This window comes from Equus quagga, chromosome 8 (assembly GCF_021613505.1).
Source record: "Equus quagga isolate Etosha38 chromosome 8, UCLA_HA_Equagga_1.0, whole genome shotgun sequence".
NCBI lineage: Eukaryota > Metazoa > Chordata > Mammalia > Perissodactyla > Equidae > Equus > Equus quagga.
Window position 1 is genome coordinate 82,205,917 of NC_060274.1, and position 17,578 is coordinate 82,223,494.

Sequence of the window (17,578 nt, forward strand, 5' to 3'; positions counted from 1 at the left end):
CAAGTACGTACTCCTCCCCCCTTGCGGCGAGCAGTGGTGCTTGACGTCACTTGCGCAAATTGGCTCAGTGAATCGCGGAAGGCTCGAGTTCTGCGTATGTCTCTCTCCGAATTGGGTCCAGCCCCCGCCTTAGCGCAGGGCAGGTAAGAAACGGTCGCGCAGTTTGAAATTAACGCTGTCGGGAGGAGCTTAATCCGCAGCTCTGAGGTCCAGCCCCCTCAGCCCGGGAGGTGGTCCCAGCAGCAACGCCTTTGATGGTCCCCCCACGCCCCCGCCCCCGTTCTCCCGCCAGAAGAATCTGCAGCCTCCTCCTGCGTTTTCCCTCCCCCACGCCCTCCCCTGCGCAGAGGACAGACTCGGCCCCTTCCGGAAACACCCGAAGCGACTCTAGTCAACAAATTACACTTCACGCTCCACCAATCTAACCCCGGCCGACGTCTTTGGAATTGACCCCTCGGGTTCAGGAGAGGTCTTTGGAGAGGGTGGTCCGAAAGGGGCCCTCGTTCTTCGTCCCCGATTCCTCCCACCCAAGTTTGTCTTCACCTCCTCACCCCCAGCGTTTGGAGGCACCCACCCCCAGGGGCGAGGAAGTGGGCGGGGACCGGCTTTGGCGCCACCGGCTGCTGCTGCGAAGCAAAAACGCCTCCGCCGAGAAGACTCTCGTCCCAGTCCTCGCTCCTCCTTCCCTCCCCCTACCCTCCCCTGCCCTCCGGGGACCAGCCGGCGCCACGCTGCGCACGGTAAGTGCTGCGGTCCCCGCCGCTCTCCTCCCTCCCCCTGGGCCCGGGCTCCCGGCGGGCGCGGCCCCTCCCCCCCGCCGGGCGCGCGCCCCCCCCGCCCCGCCCCTGGCGGCGGCCCGGCGTGGGCGGTGCCATCCCCCTCCCCCCCGCGGCGGCCCCGCGCGCAGCTCCCCGGCCCCCTCCCCCTCGGATGTGGCTGGAGCTGGAGGCGTGCAGGGCCGGAGACGCCGCAGACCCGGGACCCGGAGCAGCTCGGAGGCGGTGAAGTCGGTGTTTTTCTTTCTCTCTAGCTCTTCCTCGGTGGTGCTGCTTTAGGTCGCACATGCGGCCCAGGCCCCCCAGACCCCGCTTCTCGCCCCACCCCGAGTCGGGAGGTGGCGGGAAGGAGCAGAGACCCGGCGGCGGGCCTGGCGCTGCGCCGGCGCCTGTAGCTAGTTGGGGGCACGAGACTATCCCCGAGAGCGTAGAGAGCTGTGGCGTCCGCCACCTTATTTCTAGACAAAGCGTATTTCCCTGTCCCCTCCCCCATCCCGAATCGAGATGAGGGGCCCTCCTCCCCCTCCCGGGCTTGGTCGGCGACCGGGGCCTCCGGGGAGGGCGGCGCATTCTCCCGCATCCGCGCGGCCCGCTTCCCGGAGTCGGCGGCGGGCGCTCCGTTATGTGGCCGCGGCCGGGGGAGGCGCGAGCCGCGTGGCGCAGTGCCCTTGAGCCCCCGCGCGCGGCCTTTGTTTCTCCCCGCGGCTGCGCTGACCACGCGGCCCGCGCTCCCGGGTGGGGGGCGGGCGCCCGGCGTGTAGGCCGCAGAAGCCGGGTGGGGTCTGAGGCTTAGCGGGAGCAGATGGACGGACAGAGGAGGTGATACGTTTTCAAAAGTGGCACGAAATGGGACTGGAGCATCTCGCTGTGTTTTTCCTTTAGTTTTTTAACTAGTGATTGGGAAGAGGGAGGGGTTCTAAGAAGAAACCAAGTTGGGATTACGCAGGCGACTCTTCGGCCTGTTAAGAGATCTAGAGGAAAAATTCACGGTAGTTTACCGTTGTGATTGGGTAGTTGTCCGATTTTGAACCAAAATATTTGGCCATTTTTTAAAAAAATAGTACGGTGTAAGTGGGGTTTGAATACGGTGTAAATGGGGTTTGAATTGAAAAAACGTTTATCTGCTGTTTTCAACCAGTGAAGCTGTCTCAAGTACCAATGTCCCCAGTAAGGTTTCCTAGACCCGTATGTTAGAACACTGATGTACTCTCAGGCATATTATGTCTAATTAACACAGGAGCTCAAAACTGCTTCTCAGTGGATTTGTATACATGTTTGATAATATTCGCTGCATACCTGGGGTTGCAATCCAAACAAAACTTGTGTTTACCTACTTTTTTTGTGTCATGCAAACTTCCTTTTAACTGTCATGCGTTTTTCTAGTAATAGCTCTTCAAGTCTGCAATAAAAAATGGCCTCCAATAAAACTACATTGGTAAGTTAACGAAAACCTAAAATATGTAAGGATCTAACTCAATTTTTTTCCCCCAAAAATTATAACTTTGCATGTCTGTGGTTGAGAAACTTACATCTATATATATTCCCCAGTCCCTACTCTCCCCAGTGTTGTTATGGAGAGAATTAGGGGCCAAAACGAAATCGTTATGTTGAGATACTTAGTGACTTGGCTTAATAGTATCTTAATTCATTTAAAGAAACCTAATGTTGGGAGGATAGCACAATACAAATTTTACTATTTTTATTTTGTAATAAAAATGCACAAATTTATGTAAATGGAAGAATATGTTACAAAGCATAGACAAAGCAGTGAAGCCTTTTTGATTGGCATAATATCCCCTGAATCGCTCTGTACTGAATTCTAGAGAAAGCAAGTATTTTCAGTATTGCCCTGTTTAAAGAACTTTTAAAAGACTTTTGGGGCAAAAAGTCAGTGAATCTTCCAAATTACTTTCGTCATGTCATATTTCAGACTTGTTTATTCTAAAATACAGATGGGCTTTAAATTTAAATCACTGCAGTGTTATTAATACACAAGACCAACAAAATCACCTGTGTCCAGGAACGAGAAAGGATTTGATCTTTTGAGCAATTTTTTCTCTCTAGCAGTTTCTTAAATCCAAAGTTTGCATTCTCAGACTTCATTAAAAGTTCTGCAAATGTGTAAAGCCATGTCTAGTTATCAGCTTTTTAAAAACACTGGAATAGTCATATAAAAATCACGAAATTCAAAGTTATGGTTCCCATAGTATTTAATTCTAACATATTGTGTTAATAGTAATCGCAAGCATATAAAGGTGAGTGTTAATATCTAAATAAAGCAAAACACTTGGTTTTGGTTTGTATATTCTCTTCTTGGGTTTCACACTAAAAGGGGCAAGTTGGTGATTTTAATTTGTGCCATCATTAGTTTGCACATTTAAGTCAAATGTCCTAGGAAACAAAAAATGAACTATGAAGTTTATCTGGTGAGTCTGTGTGGCACAGATGATTCCCATCAAAGCCATCAATGGAAAAAGCACACATAGCATCTTCTATCACCCCTCAGGATTGAACTGTTCCTAAAATTCCATAAGCAGTAAACCAAAGTAGAGATAATGAATTGGCTTTATGGTGACTTGTGTTCTTCAAGTATTGGATGGGAAAGGAACTAGCTGTCCATGAGGCTTTGAGGATGAATATAGATACAGAAAGTAAGCAAATAGATAATTCTATTAAAATTAAATTGCTTTTGCACACAGTTTGATAGTCTTCAGTGTCTGTAACTTACTGATATTTAAATATTTTATCCTTTTTAAAGGATCACAAGTTGACAACTTTAAAAGTTTTTATTGACTTTTCATTTTAAAATAGTGCTGTGAGATGTGTACTATGATTTAAATGGTAAAGTGAGTGAATTTTCTTTTAAAAGAAACAGATGAGCACTTGAAACTAGCTTATGAGTGCCATAGTAGTACTTGATTTTTTATGCCAAATTTTTTTCTTAGTGTTTTTATGTTTTTCATTTTCTGTGTTTATTTTTGTCTTCCTCTTTATTCTGTTAACCTCTTACCTTCATGGACATAGCTATTTTGTTTTTATTTAGGATCAGTATATAATAAGCTTTTGTCTACAACCAAGTTTTCTCCACTCCTCCCACTATCATTCTTAAGCTTCCTTTTGCTATACAGAAGCAGAAAGTTATCTGGCTGGGTACAATACCCAAGTATCTTGACTAATGGAAATTGTAAAGCCTGACTTGGAGATGGTATCCAACAAAATCAGATGTTTGCTGCACTTTTTTTAAATTCTGGAGGATTTTTATTTCTTTGTGTGTAGACTTCTGAATGACTAGATGGTTTTAATGTCTTTTTGCAATCTTGAGGCATTGCTGTTAACTTGTATGCTATATTGAGAGATGACTTTAGTGACGAGGCAATTAAGATTTGTTAATAGCACCTGTTTTGAGATGAAATAATTTTAAAATGAACATAACGTTTGGGATTTTACCCTCTCACTCATCTTCTGTTAACCATTTCTGTTTTTTAAAAATATCCATTTTCAATCCTCGTAACAAATCTGAGTTATTGGAAAATGGCAGATTGAGCTTGGTCTGCTGCTCACAAATAGTGTTACACAAGGAAAAAACCTAGAAACTCATTTAAAGTGAATTTCGTTGGCTATCAGTTTAGACTCCTTGTCTTGAGAAACCAAGAAAGGAGGATTTTTTCACAGAGAATAAAAACAGTACAGCATGTTAGTCTCTTGAAGTGACAGCATTATACCTTTGTTCCAAGTAGTCAGTAATATTATCTACAGAGATTGTGGAAAAATAATCCATCCTTTTAAATCTATTCATGGTCTCCTTGGTTGCCCCTGCAATTAATAGCAGGATTCTGAAACGTGCTTTCATTCTGCACATATCTCTTTTCTATATTGTTGGCATTTTTAACATTGGTGTTTGAATTGGGAAAGGGGATCTTAGTGTTTGGGGGCCGTAGTTTTAATGGGTCTGTGGTTCACTTAATAAAACCTGTCACTGCTACTTAATTTTCCTCTGTATCGTTCTCTAATACTTTCTAGTTGTTTTTTCCTGTGTTGCAGTTAAAATGAGTGAAAACTCTAGTAAACTTGGTCTTCGAGACTAGACAAAAATAAGACCTGGAAAAGATACCAGTATTTTCCAGAAAATATTTTTGATTGAATTATTTCAGTGAAGGGTGGTGGGTGATAGGCTTGAGCTAAACCATCAGGATTAAGCATGCCTTTATTTTATTGATTATCCGTTGACTTTTATCTTTTCAGAAGATGTCTGCCTTGGGGTATAGAAGTAAGAATTTAGGTGTCAGATGCAATGATTAAGCAATTTAGTCTTGAAAGTGTACTCAAAAATCAAAAGAGATGTTTCTTAAATTTCTCTTTTGTTTTATTCTAGCAGAAAATGGGAAAGAAACAAAATGGAAAGAGTAAAAAAGTTGAAGAGGCAGAGCCTGAAGAATTTGTGGTGGAAAAAGTACTAGATCGACGTGTAGTGAATGGGAAAGTGGAGTATTTCCTCAAGTGGAAGGGATTTACAGAGTAAGAAACATCCTTTTTATTATATATTTGCACCTAAGTGGTGTTTAAGATTTTTTTTGCCTGAGATCTTTTGCCAGTTTTCCCACAGGTTTCTTCAAATTTAAAGGACACCTTTAGTCTGGGTTATCTTGTTTGAGATCTGTTTAAAAAGAGTCAATTCTTTAGCTCAAAGTTGTAACCAAGCAGATTTGAAGTTAATTACCTTGGAGAGTCAAATTTATAGAATTATAGAGTGCAGTTAACTATGTAGGTGATGTGTTTTAATGTAGATTTTGTACTAATTAGAATACCTAATTTACATTGTTTTCCCCACGTGCAGAGGGCGTTTAAAAACATTGAAGCTATATGACATAGATTAGTGAGTCTTAAACAGAAGTGCTCGTCGTAATCCAGGTCCTATGCTGGGTTTATTGTATCCTAATCTCTAAGAAGTAGAGTCTGGGCATTTTTTAAGCTCCCTAGTTCCTCATGTTGCTTGTTACTAATTCCTCTCATAATCACTCTTTATAATGTTAGATGTCTTGTAAGTAACTTACATGCAGAAATTATACTCTTAACTTAGGTTTATCATGTACTAATCTGTTTTGATTCTTCTGCTCTACACCACAAAAACAGCAAGGCTCCATGGGCAGGGACTGTTGAAAATGGATAGGTGGAGATTGACAGCAATTTTCTGAGCATGGTGGAGATGCGGGATATGATGGTCAAATTACGAGGCTTCAGATGTCTGTTCTCTACTTCCCCCAACGTTTACATGTAAAGTCGCCTCCGTAGCAATTTGGGTATTATGAGTTGAATGTAAGATTTAGGTTTCCCTATTTTATCCTTCTGGTACCCTTAGTACCCTTAGTTGAGCTTAAGTATTTATCATAAGTTCATAATTTACCACTAGAAGAATTTCCTGCAGCTGGCAGAACCAAGCAAAAGTAAGTCTCAACTATTTTAAAAGTAGGTTTAACCAGTGCCAAAGAATTGATTACCTTGGTAGGCGGTTTTGGTGTTTTTTTTTTTTAAGAATCCCATGAGACACTAGAGTCTGTCTACATCCTACCCACCAAAATGTTAGCAAATTAACTCCCTCTTTCTCTCCAAACTTAAGGCTGCTACTCTGATTGAGAACCTGCTATGGACAATGTAATGCGTTAATTAATAATAGAAGGCTGTAATGAAAATAACACTACAGAACGGAGGCTCCACTTCAGCTCTTTTGTCCTCCTCTACCCTCTAATTTAGATTTGCCAATTGTAGAGTCTTAGGATGTCAACAGACCAACTTGTAACCAGGACTTAATGGCACCTTTCCCAGCATCTCTAAAATGAGTAGTTTCATCCTATTCGTTCTGTAAAGGCTTTTTGGATGAGAGCACACAGAATTAGTAAGCCTGTCACTAGTGTAGGATGATCTTACTTTCACGTTTGGCAATTGATACTCATTTTTGTTCCAGCTCTTCTGAAAAACATGCAGAAATGGTCGTCTCAGCCTTGTATCAGGGGTCGCAAACTTTTTCCCTAAAAAATTACATGATAAATACTTCAGGTTTTGTATGCCATAGGTATCTTGTCAAAACATTCAACTCTGCGAATATAGTTCAAAAGCAATGATAGACACTACATTAAATAAGTGAGCATGGCTGTCTGCTAATAACACTTTGTTAATGGGCCCTGAAATTCAAATTTCGTGTAATTTTCATTTTGAAATTTTTTCCCAACCTATTAAAAATGTGAAAAACATTCTTAGTTTATCCACCATACAAAAGGCTAGATTTGACTTTTGGGTTACCAACCCTTGCTGTATGTCATTTCTGAGCACCCCAGCAGAAATTGAAAATACTGTCTTACATTTGAAAATGCCTCAGAATTGTTATGTTTTCACACAAAGTATTGGAGGCCCTAACCCTAGGCAGATATGATTAATCTGATAAAGTAATTTGGGGGAGGAATCAGGAATCCGCATTTCTAAAAATTTCCAGAGAAATTCTGAAGTGGGTTGTCTATGTAACTTGGAAAGCTAGTAGCTCCAGCTATTCTGTTAAAATCAGATTCCGTTAACTTGCACGTATTGTAGCAGATTGCCCACTTGGTAGAGGCTGTGAAAGTAAGCACAAAAGCAAGTGTAAGCAAGATTCCCTCAGAAGAATGGAGGATAGGAGGAAGTGGTTAGCATCTGCAGTACCGAGGACAGCTTTTCAGATACATATTTAGTGGATCTGGATGATGGTGATGAACCATGTTTAATTGAATGAATTTTTTTTTAACTGAACACAGTGCTGACAATACTTGGGAACCTGAAGAAAATTTAGATTGTCCAGAGTTAATTGAAGCATTTCTTAATTCTCAAAAAGCTGGTAAAGAAAAAGATGGTACAAAAAGGAAATCTTTATCTGACAGTGAGTCTGATGATAGCAAATCAAAGAAGAAAAGAGATACTGTAAGTATAAAATATTGCCCACCAGACTGGCTTTTTGTAAAAGGTTGATGGCTTGATTTTAAATACTTTTAAGATACTTCTAAAAACTCAGATACTTTTAAAATATCATTAAAAAGCTTTTCCTAAATTCTTAATATTTAGGACAAAAGGGATAGGCATGATTTAGCCTACATTGTATAAATGTGCAGTAAGTTCTTATACCATTTAAATTGTTGTGCTAGTGTTATTTTGCGTATATTCAAGGATTTGATCCCTGATCAGACAATTTCCAGTGATCCAAGACAGGCAGTTGTAAATATAAAGACCACTAAGATTAGGTCATTGAAGTACCTTACAATATACATAGTACATCCTGATTGTAAGCCATTAGTGGCATTGACCACCAGAAAGTACTTCACTTCGGCATGTATTGCCAATCTTTGTATTGCCAAAGTATTCCCAAATAGTGCTTTGATTTTGAAGTATATAATCTTTGATAATAAAAAACTTTGTATGCTTTATTGGCCTGAATAATTGGTTCATTCACCACATGTGTATTTTGACCCAGTCTTTGCTTTACTAATGTCTCTGTGGCTTTGGGTAAATCACGTAACTCCTTGCTTCTACCCTCAACTTAAAAACATTATACTTGTCCTCCCTACTGGCCTAGCACGCCAATTTGGAAAAAGGTCTTGGTTCTGAATTAGTGTTTAGGCTTAAGGACTAAATGTACGATACAGACTTATTGGTAAGGTCTTTAGATTTAAAATTTGATCATTTGAACTGGATGCCAAGTACTTTCTAGATAGTCTTTTAAATCTTCATGACAACTCTATTAAGACTATAGGTGTTATCCCCATTTTACAGATGAGAAACAGGGTTGGCTATAAATTTGGTTCTGAATGCTTTAGCAGGCCGAGCAAAAAGGTAACTCTTAATTGGTATAGGTAAATTGAAAGTCAGCCACATACTCAACAGAAGCACTGTTTAATAACAATAGTTATCCTATGTTGAGCCCTTAACAATATGCCAGTGTTCTAAGTAACTTAATTTGTGTTTCATATACTATGAAACATCTGTGAGACAGCATAATTATTCCTACGTTATAGATAATGAACCTGAACCACAGAGGTTAGCTTGCCCAGAGCCACACAGCTAGTGAATGTTACAACCCTCATTCTAATGAACCCAAGCGATCCTACTCCAAAGATGGGATATTAATATAAAAGTCTGGTAGGGAGAAAAGTTTCGTTGGTCTCTGCAGTTGTCACCCTTTTTTGCTTTCAGGCCACCTTTACACTCCAGAAAATTACTGAGGATCCCAAAGGACTTTTTATATGAGTTTTAACTATCATTGCTTAAACCGTATTAGAAATTAAAATATAAGTTTCTGAAATAGTTTTGTCTTTTATTAAGAATTGCAAAACTTACTGCATGTTATAACTTCATGAAAAGTAACTTTAAATGAGAAGAGTGGCATTTTACATTTTTGCAAATTTTCACTGTCTGGCTTAATAGAGGACAGTTCTACTTCTGCATTTGATTTGCTGTTAGGTTGTTTGGTGGAGGTATAAAGTCACAGATGGAAGAGGGGACCTTGATGATAAATAGACATTCCCAAAAGGTCTCAAGGATTCTCAGCCCACACTTTGAGAACCACTGGTTACACTAAGTGTTTTATAAGGTTTCCTGTAATTCAGATTGATTACAATACTGACTAGTCTTGAGTTTTAAAGTTTTTACTGTTTTGTGTGTGCTTTAAAAATATGTGAGTACTTTAGACTAATTCCTGAAAGTCATTTGAAACACTTTGAAGAATTTATGATTACTAATTGATAAGAGTTACCAGAAATAAAGGGATTAGTTTTTTTCTGTGTGCTCACACACTTCTGCCTTTGATGTCTTTAGATGAAGAAAGTTGTCTGTTTTCTTGACTGCAATCCAGAATACTTTAGACATCCAGATTTGTTTTTTTCTGCTTGTAAGGTTAATGGGAATTACTGTGTGTTTTAGTACTAAATATGGGCTTTTGCCCTAGCCACTTCTGTTTCACTATTGGAAAGTTATTTAGAAGCTACGTATTAGGGCTGGCCCAGTGATGTAATGGTTGAGTTTGCACGCTCTGCTCCAGTGGCCCAGGGTGTGTGGGTTCAGATCTCACCTGCAGACCTATACACCACGCTGCTCATCAAGACATGCTATGGTGGCTTCCCGCATACAAAATAGAGGAAGATGGCACAGATGTTAGCTCAGGGACAATCTTCCTCACCAAAAAAAAGCTACATATCATGAAAACTTTGGAAGTTAATATTATTAGTTTGCTATGTGGAAAAAGGTGTGGCAGCATTTATATAAATAAATCTTTAACCTCTTTTAAGCAGGCTGATAAACCAAGAGGCTTTGCCAGAGGTCTTGATCCTGAACGAATAATTGGTGCCACAGACAGCAGTGGAGAATTAATGTTTCTCATGAAATGGTAAGTGTGCAGGTGATTGCTTTTATATTTTAAAGTAGAGCTTGTTTTTTAAAAACTTGTGAAGCCTTATCTAGGAAAGGAAAGGTTTATAAATAGTTTTCATCATTAAGTAGAGAGTAATTATCTGTGGAAAGGATGATTCCAGTTACTTTTGCTAATGCTGTTTTAAAGCAAAGATTGGCAAACTGGCCTGTTTTGGAAAATGAAGTTTTATTGGAACATAGCCGCAATTACCACATAACCTTCCTGAAGAACTTACCTTTTGTGATTGAATTATGATTTCTTAAATGAATGGTTCTCAGTTGACCAAAATAATTTAGACTTTTAACTGCATGTTTTTTTTCCTCACAACAGGAAAGATTCAGATGAGGCAGACTTGGTGCTGGCAAAAGAGGCAAATATGAAATGTCCTCAAATTGTAATTGCTTTTTATGAAGAGAGACTAACTTGGCATTCTTGTCCAGAAGATGAAGCTCAATAATTGTTTGCATTGCTTTTTATATATATTTATATATATATATAAAATCTCAGTCTTGGTTTTTTGGTTTATTAGTGTGAAGAAATAACTACATTCTAATGAAAATCAAGTTTGATATGTTCGTTTTGAAGTAATATTGAGGGAGTTGTTGGGGGTTTTTTTTGCATCTATAGCACTGGTTACTTTGAACAAATAAAAGCTTTCTGTAGTTGCTTCCTTTATCAGAGAAGAACATTTGATACCATGGTATATTACTTCCTCTGCATTAGAGAACAGCTTTTCTAAATGTTGGGGAAAATCTCCATAGGCATAACTCAATCAGAATTTGTTTAACTCGTATGCCTAAGGACCATACTGGGGATTTTGTTTGTTTAGGGGTTTTTTGATGTGTGTATACATAAAATACATGTGTCAATGGTTTTCTTTTTTTTTTTAATCATTCACCAAAACAAAACAGCATTTCAAAACCATAGATTAGCCTATGTTTTTGGGATGCCATCATTTTGAGCAACCTAAGAAAGAAATCACTTGAAGTTTAATTGAAATTTTTCCTGAAGCCTTAACCTTTCAAATTAAAGAGGTAATTTTGTAATTAGTTCGAAAATTTAGACATATCAGAATTCATACCTACAGTCATATAAATGGCAAGTTTATTTGCAAAACCCTGAAAGGAAAATTTTATCATTACCAACAACCTCCCCACCCAAATGAGAAAACTAGACAAATCCTGGTGTGTTTTAATTAGGTAAGCAACACTTAATTAAGTGGACATTTAAAGGTTCCTTCTAGTGAATTGTTCTTTTACAAGAAGTTGAAATCCCTGGAGTATAGTGACTAAGAGGACATGATTCGTGGAATGTGTAAGATTTTGTTCATGGAAACCGAATCAGATGGTTGAAGATTGGCGATTTAGGACCTGCTGGAATAAATGGGTGAACGAACTTGTAATCTAAACTCTTTGACCTGCATGTTTTTTCTTTATCCCAACTTATTCTTTACATGTAGGCTCAGACTTCTCAGTCTTTGGGTTACTGGTTCACCAGAAGCCAGGAAAAACAGTAACTTTGTAGTAATCAGAATGTTATCCAACTGTATATTGTTTACTTTATTGTAAATACTGGTAAACAGTGGTCAATAAATAGTTTTATATTCCTTTATGTGATTAGACTCTTTTTTTTGTTTATCTGATTGCCTTTATAGTGGGAGTAGAAACACCCACACGCGTTTGTTGAATTATCTTTATCTTTATAAATTGTATACCACTAAGGCATTTGAGTACATGTCTTAGATGTTCTGAGCTTAGGAATTTCAAACTTACCTAGACTATGCATTTCCACAAAATGTTTTCTTGTAGGGAGATAAAAATTAGTTTCATGTGATGTCTAAGTAAGGGGAATTTGTTTCGTTACAGTGAAATTTTCATACTTAGAACCTAGTGTTCTGAAACTGCCATCTAAACCATCGGATATTCTGATAGGGCTGATCTCTTGTAATAGATTTCTAATTTCCAAAATTCATAAAGAAAAAAGGAAATCACCTTGCAATATATGGAAATATTGAATCATTACATTGTACACCTGAAACTAATATGTTGAATGTCAACTATACCTCAATTTAAAAAGTAAAATTTAAAAAAAAGGAAATCATATCTATACTAAGTTATTACTTATTTCCTTATAGACCTAGCACTGCTGTCGTCAATGGGCTCATAAATACAGAACCTTCTGTTGATAGCAAATTGGCCCTACATGAAACGTCAGTAAGGGCATTTCTGGAAACAGTATGTTGTCCTTGTATTGCTTTTATTATCCCTTATGATACATTAGTTTCTTATTGATGCTGTAAAAAATTGCCACAAACTTAATGACTTTAAAAAACAAATTTATTAACAGTTCCGGAGGTCAGAAGTCCGAAATTAGTCTCACTGGGGTAAAGTTGAGGTATCAGCAGGGCTGGTTCCTTCCAGAGGCTCTGATGGCAAAAATCTGTTCCCTTGTCTTTTTCTGTTTCCAGAGGCTGTCTTCATTCCTTGGATTCTGGCTCTTAGCATCTTCAAAACTAGCAGTGTAGCATAGTTTCTCAACAAGTTACCTAAGCTTTCTGTGCCTCGGTTTCCTCATCTATGAAACAGATAAGTCATGGGTTTCTATAAAGATGAAATGCATACATTTGAGGCACTTGGAACAATGTCTTGTATTTAGTAATCAAAGTGTGTTTTGTCGCTTATCTTTAATAGGGACGTAAGTAGGCTGTTGTATGGAGCTTCCTCAAATTAACCAATTGATGTGGGTGTATTTAGTTTGTAGTCTTTTGCTATATTAGAATAATGTAATGAACATTCTTAGACATAATGTATAGTGACACTTAAGTAGTTAGAGGTGGATTCCCAGAAGTTAGTCCAGCTTGCATTGATTTACGCTTTGATCAGTACCCATTACCCTATTTCCTCACTTCTAGTCTGCAAATCTGTGATATTTTTGTTGAGCGTTCTTTTCATGTTTAATGACTATTTGCATTTCTTCTTCAAAAAGTTAATTGCCAATTTTATGATTTTTTGAATTCGTAGGAGTTCCTTTTGTAGTAAGAATATTAACACGAGTTTTTTATGTTGCAAATAGTTTCTCAGTATTTGTGTTTTGACGTGATTTATGTCTTTATACCAAATCTTTTAATTTTCATCTGGTCAGCTCTTGTCTGTCTTTATATCTTCTGGCTTTCCTGTCTTGTTTAAACATATCTCTCCCATCCTAAAGTTGAAGTTATATGGATATTCACTTAAATTGTCTTCTATTTTCATTGTCATATTTATTAGGTGTTTAATCTGAGATTTTGTTGGATATTGTGCTGAAGGTTTCTTATTTTTGTTTTCTGAGATGGACACCAATACCTCTGAAGATGTCAGATATGTAGGTAGCAAAGTTTCCCTAATCCAATGGATCAAAGAAAGGAACCATATGCCTCTACCAAAAAAATTGGTCAACAGATAAGACTGAAGTTTCTCATAAGGGGCCTGGAATCTGTTTTCCTGGAGAAGTATTGGTTTGGCAGGATCTCGGAGTTTAACACCATCAAGAACAGAAGGGGACACTGATCTGGAGTTGATTACCAATAAGCTATTTTTAAAATCTCTGAAGCTTTAATATTGTGATCACTCACTACTTTCCTCCCTTCCCTGTGCTTGCTTTTGTAATTGAAAACAAGTGAATATCCATTGTTTGCAAACCAAGGAGCTGGTTCTTTGTAATTCTGACAGGACCTGATACTGCCAAGGGTGTCTTTAGTACGTACCATGGACGATAGCGGAAAGGCAGGGAAATCAGTCCTTCAAGGTAACTCTTCAGACAGTTACAAGTGTTGTCTCCCTCTCCTTCCAAGTTCTTGAACCTTAACTAGGCAATGAAGATACTTGACAAAGAAAATGTGAGGGGCCGGCTCTGTGGCCGAGTGGTTAAGTTCACGCGCTCTGCTGCAGCGGCCCAGGGTTCGGATCCTGGGCACGGACATGGCACCACTCGTCAGGCCACATTGAGGCGGCGTCCCACATCCCACACCTAGAAGGACCTGCAGCTAAGATATGCTACTATGTACCAGGGAGGTTTGGGAAATAAAGCGGAAAAAAAAAAAAAGATTGTCAACAGTTGTTAGCCCAGGTGCCAATCCTTAAAAAAAAAAAGGAAGATTGGCAACAGTTGTCAGCCTAGGTGCCAATCTTTAAAAAAAAAAAATTGTGAGGAAATCATGAGCTTGAGCGTGATGATCATTATGTCTTCCTTTTCTATTTCTGTCACAAAAAGAACACCTTTCTAGGGCACTTACCATGAATGGAGCTTGCAGGACTAGAAGTTGGTCTGGGTGCGTTAGTGAGTGGTAAGTGGATGTGAAGGCCTAGGGCATTACTGGACACTGCCATAGACTTTATAGACACTGTACACTTAGGCTGCACTAAATTTATTTAAAAACTTTTTTTAATAATTAACCTTAGCTTACTGTAACTTTGTTTATAAACTTTTTAAAAATTTTTTTGACCCTTTAGTAATAACACTTAGCTTAAAACAACACGTACAGCTGTAGAAAAATATTTTTTTATATCCTTATTCTGTAAGCTTTTTTCTATTTTTAAATTTTATTTGTCTTTACTTTTTTGTTAAAAACTAAGGCACAAACACATAGCCTAGGCCTACACAGGGTCAAAATGATCAATATTGCTGTCTTCCATCTCCACATCTTGTCCCCCTGGAAGATCTTCAAGGGCAATAACACATGGAGCTGTCGTCTCCTATGATAATGCCTTCCGGAATACCTCCTGAAGGACCTGCCTGAGGTTCCTGAGGGGGTATCTCTTTTTGGAAATATGTCCATGGTGCTTTGCTTGGTTTATTTTATTCATCATAGATTTGCTTGTAAGCAGATAATGTACCATGACCATTCCTCTCTATTAATGAAAACCTTTTGGTGTTGGGGTCCGTCTTCTCAAACTTTTGAAGGAGCTCGTTGAGGTCTGCAAAAGCTCTGTTAAACCCTTCACTGTGAATTTTCTTAAAGGTTCTTTTTCCTTCTGCAGTTTCTTCTTCTCTTGCCTCTTTCAGCTATGTATTCCTGTTCTGGTTCCAACAACTGCTCATTAGTCAATTCCTCAGGAACCACCTGTAAAAGCTCCTCAACAACGTCCTCATCCACACTCAGGTTAAAGTTGTTTGCCATCTCAACCAAAGCCTTGTTGATTTTTTCAACCTCTGCATCCTTAGCAAATCCTTTGAAGTCGTGGACAAATCTCTTGAGTGTCTTCTTCCAGATGCCATCCATACACTCCTTGGTGACATCACCCCAAGCCCAAGCACGGTTCTTGATACAGTCATAGATGTTGTAATGCTTCCAGAATTTTATCAGTGTCTTCTCAGTGTCTTCCTCAGTTACAGCAATAGCGTGGGTAAAGGTCCTCCTCAGGTAGTAGGCCTCAAGAGCTGCTATAACTCCTTGACCCACTGGTTAGATCAGAGGTAATGTCTGGAGGGAGAAACACCACTTTGATAGTGAGATGAAGATCACCAAAAAAAGGAGGATGTTTGGAAGCATTATCAACAATAAGCAAAACACTGAAAGATATGTTATTCTCCAAATAGTGTGTCTCCATTTCACTGGCATAGCAATTAAGGAGGACCTCTTGGAAGAGGAGCTGGGTTGTCCATGACTTCTTATTGCTGCTGTAATATACTGGTAGTGTGTGTTTATTGATATGCTTGAAGGCCCTGGGGTTCTCACTGTGTCAGATCACAAAGAGTTTCAATTTGTAGCCTGCAATATTGCCCCAAAGCAAGACTTAGCCTGTCTTTCAAAGCCTTGAAACCTAGCATTGGCTTGGCCTCTTTGGATCAAAGTCCTTTCAGATATCCATGTCTAGAATAGGGAGCTTTCATCCACATCGAATATTTACACAGGCAAGTAATTTTCCTCCACAATCAGCTTATCTAGAATTTCCAAAAAGTTTTCAGCTGCCTTCACATCAGCAGTCACAGACTCACCACTCACTTCCTCATTATGTAATGAATAACAATTCTTGAATCCTTTAAACCACCTAGAGCTAGCAGTAAATTCAACATGGTAGTTAGGTCCAGCCTTTTTCAACACTGCAAACAAATTTTTTGCTTTGGCTGTGATTGTCACAGTGCTGAGAGGGATACGCTTCTGGTCTTCAATCCAGGTCCTTGTAAGTTTCTCCATGTCTGATATAGGCCCTCCTCGAATTTTTGTTAGTCTCACTGCCTTCACTGAAGCAGACCCTTTAACAGATTCTGTCACTTTGTTCTTGTTCTTCAAGATCATAGCTATGGTGGGATGGGACATGCCTGGCAATAGCCATCGCTGATTTTCCACCTTTGTTGTCCTTGGTCACTTTTAATTTTGGGTCCAGGTGAATCACTCAACATGGCCTCTTACTGGCAACATTAGCAGTGGATTCTGTATGCCTAGGGGCCATCATAAACAAAACAGCATGAGATTAAGAGCTGGCCCCGTGGCCGAATGGTTAAGTTCGTGTGCTCTGCTTCAGCAGCCCGGAGATTCACTGGTTCAGATCCTGGGCACAGACCTAGCACTGCTCATCAAGCTATGCTGAGGCAGCGTCCCACATAGCAGAACTAGAAGGACCTACAAGTAGGATATACAACTATGTACTGGGGGGCTTTGGGGAGAAGAAGAAGGAGGAAAAAAAAAGATTGGATACAGATGTTAGCTCAGGGCCAATCTTAGAAAAAAAAGATTATTAAAAAAAAGCATGAGATTAAATCAAGCACAAGGGAAATGGATGCAATAAAGAGACACAGTAAACACAAGATATATGAGGCTGCTGCCAGTGTAACATGGCATAGTTTTACAGTAAACTTTTTAATAAATAGAGGACACTCTAAAAAAAGGTTAATAGTATAGTAAATACATAAACCAGTAACACAGTGACATAGTCGTTGATTATCATGATCAAGTATTATGTACTGTACATAATTGTATGTGCTGTACTTTTATACAACTGGCAGCACAGTAGGTTTACACCAGCATCACTGCAGCCACATGAGTAATGTGTTGTGCTGTGTTACAAGGACTACAACACCAGGCGATACGAATTTTTCAGCTCCATTATAATCTTAAGGGACCATTGTCATATATGCAATTCATTCTTGACCAAAACGCCGTTATGCAGTGCATGACTGGTTGATTTGGTGTAATCAAGGAAGTTGTAGTAGGTGCCAATCTATCTTGTTAATACTTCATAGCTTGATCCCGCTTTGAATGTAGTATCTCCTATGAATATGCTGACCTTTTCAGATACATGACAATCATTTGACATATCTGCTAATGGAGAATAGTTAGGGAGGGGGGAAAGAGTTGTTGGGTTTTTGGGTGGGGATTTTTTGTGTATTCTAAGAATTTATATTA

The 17,578-nt window shown here is 39.4% G+C and overlaps 1 protein-coding gene across 7 annotated transcripts; it reads left to right on the plus strand.

Moving 5' to 3' along the window:
- Positions 1 to 364: 364 nt before the first annotated feature.
- Positions 365 to 11,808, plus strand: CBX3 (chromobox 3). 7 transcript variants are annotated; one of them, XM_046670551.1, is made up of 6 exons: positions 365 to 740; positions 2,160 to 2,211; positions 5,152 to 5,291; positions 7,556 to 7,718; positions 10,076 to 10,173; positions 10,528 to 11,808. In XM_046670551.1, the coding sequence occupies exons 2-6, from the start codon at positions 2,188 to 2,190 to the stop codon at positions 10,652 to 10,654; spliced, it is 552 nt and encodes a 183-aa protein (XP_046526507.1). In that variant the 5' UTR covers positions 365 to 740; positions 2,160 to 2,187; the 3' UTR covers positions 10,655 to 11,808. The 7 variants fall into 7 exon arrangements, with proteins under 7 accessions (XP_046526507.1, XP_046526508.1, XP_046526509.1 ...); XM_046670547.1 differs by having other exon boundaries at positions 367 to 740; positions 5,149 to 5,291; XM_046670549.1 differs by lacking the exon at positions 365 to 740 and adding an exon at positions 859 to 1,006.
- The last annotated feature ends 5,770 nt before the right edge of the window (positions 11,809 to 17,578 follow it).